The following is a 4940-nucleotide window of genomic DNA, read 5'->3' as shown; positions in this document are numbered from 1 at the left end:
GAGGCAAAGGGCAGAGAAAAAGGAAGAAGGGGGGGGGGGGAGGAAAGAGACAAAGAAAGCAAACAGAGAAATAGGAGCAGGAGAGAGCCAAGACAGCAGAGAGAGCGGGCAGCAAAGAGAGAGAGAAGCGAGAGAGAGAGACACAAGAGCAAAGAGAGAGGGGGGGAGAGAGAGAGAGCGCAAGAGAGTGTAAAGACAGAAGGAGAGGAGAGTGGAGAAGAGCAATAAGAGAAAGAAAGAAAAAAAAGAAGAAAAAAAAAAAGAAAGAAAGATAGAAAGTGAGCAAAAAGACTGAGAAAAGAGAGCAAATAGAAAGAGAGCAGAGAGAAAAGAAGGAGTTAAGAGAGCAAAAATGCTATAGGCAGAGTAAAAGAGATAGAGAGAGAGAGGGAGAGAGGAGAAAGAGAGAGAGAGAGAGAGAGAAGAGAGAGAAGAGAGAGAGAGGAGAGAGAGAGAAGAGAGAGGTGAGAGAGAGAAGAGAGAGGGGAGAGAGAGAGGAGAGAGAGAAGAGAGAGGTGAGAGAGAGAGGAGAGAGAGAGAAGAGAGAGGTGAGAGAGAGAGAGAGAGAGGAGAGCAAAAAGATGGAGAGAGGAACAGGAGAGAACCAAGACAACAGAGAGAGCAAAGGGAGATGGAAAGGAAAAAGACAGAAGAGAGGGAGGAGTGAGACAGAGCCGGTAACATGTGCAGTGCGGTGCTGTAGGAGAGTTGATCTGTGGCAGGAGATGTCGGGACGCTGATATTGTGTGACCTTCATACCGTGTTCTGAGTGTCGGCGCTCTGGAAGGTGACAACCTCGATATCCGCTCCGTCATTTCCCGTATTCTTCAACAAGGCGACCACCTCGGAATGTTTGGCCCACCTGCAGTCCGTGTCATTCACAGAGACGATGTATGCGCCTTCCTTCACACCAGCGCCCTGCGACACACACCGAAGACAAACATTCATATCTCTGCAGACTAGAGATGCCGAGGACTCATTGCAGAGACATCTACCTACAGCCCCCCCGCAGAGACATCTACCTACAGCCCCCGCGCAGAGACATCTACCTACAGCCCCCGAGCAGAGACATCTACCTACAGCCCCCGCGCAGAGACATCTACCTACAGCCCCCGCGCAGAGACATCTACCTACAGCCCCCGCGCAGAGACATCTACCTACAGCCCCCGCGCAGAGACATCTACCTACAGCCCCCGCGCAGAGACATCTACCTACAGCCCCCGCGCAGAGACATCTACCTACAGCCCCCGCGCAGAGACATCTACCTACAGCCCCCGCGCAGAGACATCTACCTACAGCCCCCGCGCAGAGACATCTACCTACAGCCCCCGCGCAGAGACATCTACCTACAGCCCCCGCGCAGAGACATCTACCTACAGCCCCCGCGCAGAGACATCTACCTACAGCCCCCGCGCAGAGACATCTACCTACAGCCCCCGCGCAGAGACATCTACCTACAGCCCCCGCGCAGAGACATCTACCTACAGCCCCCGCGCAGAGACATCTACCTACAGCCCCCGCGCAGAGACATCTACCTACAGCCCCCGCGCAGAGACATCTACCTACAGCCCCCGCGCAGAGACATCTACCTACAGCCCCCGCGCAGAGACATCTACCTACAGCCCCCGCGCAGAGACATCTACCTACAGCCCCCGCGCAGAGACATCTACCTACAGCCCCCGCGCAGAGACATCTACCTACAGCCTCCCCCCCCCGCAGAGACATCTAAATTGCCAAAAGTATTGGGACGCCTTTACACGCACATGAACTCTAATGGCATCCCAGTCTTAGTCCGTAGGGTTCAGTATTGGGTTGGCTCCGCCCTTTGCCGCTATAACAGCTCCGCCTCTTCTGGGAAGGCATCCACAAGGTTTAGGAGTGTGTCTATGGGAATGTTGGAGCATTTGTGAGGTCAGGTACTGATGTTGGGGAGGGGCTCGCAGTCTCCGCTCGTTCCTCCACCCCAAACTCCCCCATCCATGTCTTTATGGACCTTGCTTTGTGCACTGGTGCGCAGTCATGTTGGAACAGAAAGGGGTCGTCCCCAAACTCCTCCCACAAGGTTGAGAGCATGAAATTGTCCAAAATGTATAGTATATGTACAGTATATGGAAGTATATTTGCCACCACGGTCTGTGTTCTATGATACGTACATCCGCGCAGCCCCCGGGAACTACGCCAGCAATCAGCACCGGAGAGTCGCCTCTCAGGGTGAAACCGAATCCACCGTCATCCCGCTCAAGGTGAACCTTCTGCGCTGGCCGCCACTTGTGCTTTGCTGAAAAGACGGACAGCGGACCCTGCGGGCGGAAATATAGGAGAAGGATGTGTTACCGTACAATGAACTTCCCACTTTGCTCATTCAGGATAACGTGACCGGTTCTCTTAATAGCCCCGCCAACCACTAAAGGCCGTGACACACTGCACGCGAAGCCGCGCAGAGCGAAGCAAAGCTATCCGGCCTGGAGCTTTGCGTGCAGTGTGTGAGCTGAGTTCAGCCAGATGATTGACTGCAACCTTCAGCCAATCGGCTCGTGCTTAACAACCGGCCAGGCGTCGCATCCCGTCGCGCCGGTTTATACGCGCAAACCAATTGGCTGAAGTTGAAATTGTTCATCTCGGCACGCTCAGCTCCGCGAGCTCTCGCCAGCTGAGGTGCCCAGGGGAAAATGACATTACACACTGCTCGCAAAGGCAGCGCGCCACCGCTCCGCGCTGCTTCGTGTGCAGTGTGTCACGGCCTTAATACTTCACTTCTCTGCATCTCTGCCAAGTCTATGGCACACAGGCTGCTGGGATTTGCCCGGTTCTGTTCGTACCGCAGTACGATTGACTATTTTAACAAAATTCTGCTGTGAAAATCCTTTCCGGTCTCTCCGCTTAAAAGGAGAACTATGAGGGGGGGAGGGGTGTACTTTTCACTCACCTCATAGTTCTAGCCGACCTGTGACAATGAGACTGTCACATGTCGGCTCAGTAGATCGGGAGGTGAGAGAACACATACTGGCGTTCGCTCACCTCTCGATCCTGTCACGGCTCTCTGCCGTGACAGGGGAGGGGCTGGATTCCCCCCTCCCCGCTCCGATCCTCCAGCGCTGACTGGCGGAACGGACGGGGAAGGGGGCGGGTACAGCTGGCTCTGCCTTTAGCTAGGCCGAGCCAGCTGTCAGTCACGCAGCTGGGCGGATCCCGGCACAATTGTCGGGATCCGCTTCAGCTGCGGCGTCTCAGTATACCGCGGGCTGTAGCTCCCTATATACTGAGCTTAGGGTGACGGGAGGACGCTAGTTTGTGTCCTCCCGTTACCCTAAGGAGAACTATGGGGAAAAGACTGAACCCCATAGTTCTCCTTTAAGATTGTCAATGCTGAAACCTGATGAAGGGGACCCTGTGTGGCCCCGAAAGCGCTTGTTGTTTATATGACAAGGAACTTCAATAAATGAACATTTGTTTATCCTAAGAAGGATTTCGCTGTGCTAAGTACAACAAGCAAAGATATTTACTCTCCACCTACCAGCCGCTGGAACATGTCGGTCACTTTCACCTTGGAGAAGATCGGATTTTTTATCTCCGGCTTCTGATGGGTTTTTGCTACAAAACAGAGAAGAGGGAGGATGAAGATGAGGCTGAAAGCGGAACTCCAGCCTTTCCTTCACTCCTGCACAACCACGGAGCCGGGGGACGCTCCACAATCAGTGACGGCTACAATTACAGGCAAACAGTCCCGGTCTGAAATAGTCCGTGTTCAGAGATCAGGATCGGACAAGATTGGAACAGAGGTGGAAGAGTGCGGGGCTGAGGAGGGGCAGAGGAGACACGAGGTGAGGCAGAGGAGACACAGGGGGAGGCAGAGGAGACACGAGGGGAGGCAGAGGAGACACGAGGGGAGGCAGAGGAGACACGAGGGGAGGCAGAGGAGACACGAGGGGAGGCAGAGGAGACACGAGGGGAGGCAGAGGAGACACGAGGTGGCAGAGGAGACACGAGGGGAGGCAGAGGAGACACAAGGTGGCAGAGGAGACACGAGGGGAGGCAGAGGAGACACAAGGTGGCAGAGGAGACACGAGGGGAGGCAGAGGAGACACAAGGTGGCAGAGGAGACACGAGGGGAGGCAGAGGAGACACAAGGTGGCAGAGGAGACACGAGGGGAGGCAGAGGAGACATGAGGAGACACAAGGGAGGGCAGCGGGGGAATGCAGTCACAGCGGTCTCTCCTCCCCGCTGGTGCCGGCTGCAGTGGTCCGTGTCCCCGCCGCCTCCGCCGATACAGGTGGGACACAGAAAGCCGCAGTCGGCACCAGTGGGAGGCGAACGGAGGAGCGGCAGCGCTGCAACTAATCGATGATGAGAATCTTACATTGTGATTCTGACAAACATAATGAAAGGAATATTGATGAAAAGATGTCTTACGCTGGATGTCCGGAGCCTCCGCCGTCTCGAAGAAATCTTCCTCGTGGTCGATGTCGGAGTATTTGCCGAGCGAGCGCTTGTGTGCCAGGGCCAGCACTTCCTGCAGGATGTCCATCTTGCGGAGGATCTTGCACAGGCCGTGGATCCTCATGGCCTCCTCGTGTTTCATGAGAGCCTTCTTCAGGTGAGCCTTACCTGCCGGCAGATCGGAGGAGCTCAGACATGATATATACACACAGCAAGGAGCCAATCACAGCCCTGTATAGACCGGATCCAATCACTGCCCCGTACAGACCGGATCCAATCACAGCCCCGTACAGACTGGATCCAATCACAGCCCTGTACAGACCGGATCCAATCACAGCCCCGCACAGACCGGAGCCAATCACAGCCCCGCACAGACCGGAGCCAATCACAGCCCTGTACAGACCGGATCCAATCACAGCCCTGTACAGACCGGATCCAATCACAGCCCTGTACAGACCGGATCCAATCACAGCCCTGCACAGACCGGATCCAATCACAGCCC

The 4940-nt window shown here is 55.3% G+C and overlaps 1 protein-coding gene across 1 annotated transcript in view; it reads right to left on the bottom strand.

Annotated features, from left to right (window-relative positions):
- Window positions 1-759: 759 nt before the first annotated feature.
- The window catches only part of RHPN1 (rhophilin Rho GTPase binding protein 1), a gene marked incomplete at both ends in the record, with an annotated part of 23376 nt that continues 19195 nt past the window's right edge, over window positions 760-4940 (bottom strand). The window contains 3 exons of the mRNA XM_018575186.1: window positions 760-918; window positions 2154-2300; window positions 3515-3591. Of these exons, the coding sequence (XP_018430688.1) occupies window positions 760-918; window positions 2154-2300; window positions 3515-3591 (383 nt within the window). The remainder of the gene's footprint in view (window positions 919-2153; window positions 2301-3514; window positions 3592-4940) is intronic.

The sequence above is a fragment of the Nanorana parkeri genome, unplaced genomic scaffold (genome assembly GCF_000935625.1).
Source record: "Nanorana parkeri isolate BGI_ZX_2015 unplaced genomic scaffold, ASM93562v1 scaffold3616, whole genome shotgun sequence".
Lineage (NCBI taxonomy): Eukaryota > Metazoa > Chordata > Amphibia > Anura > Dicroglossidae > Nanorana > Nanorana parkeri.
Note: the sequence above shows the minus strand (reverse complement) of the source record. Positions and strands in the feature narration are given on the sequence as shown.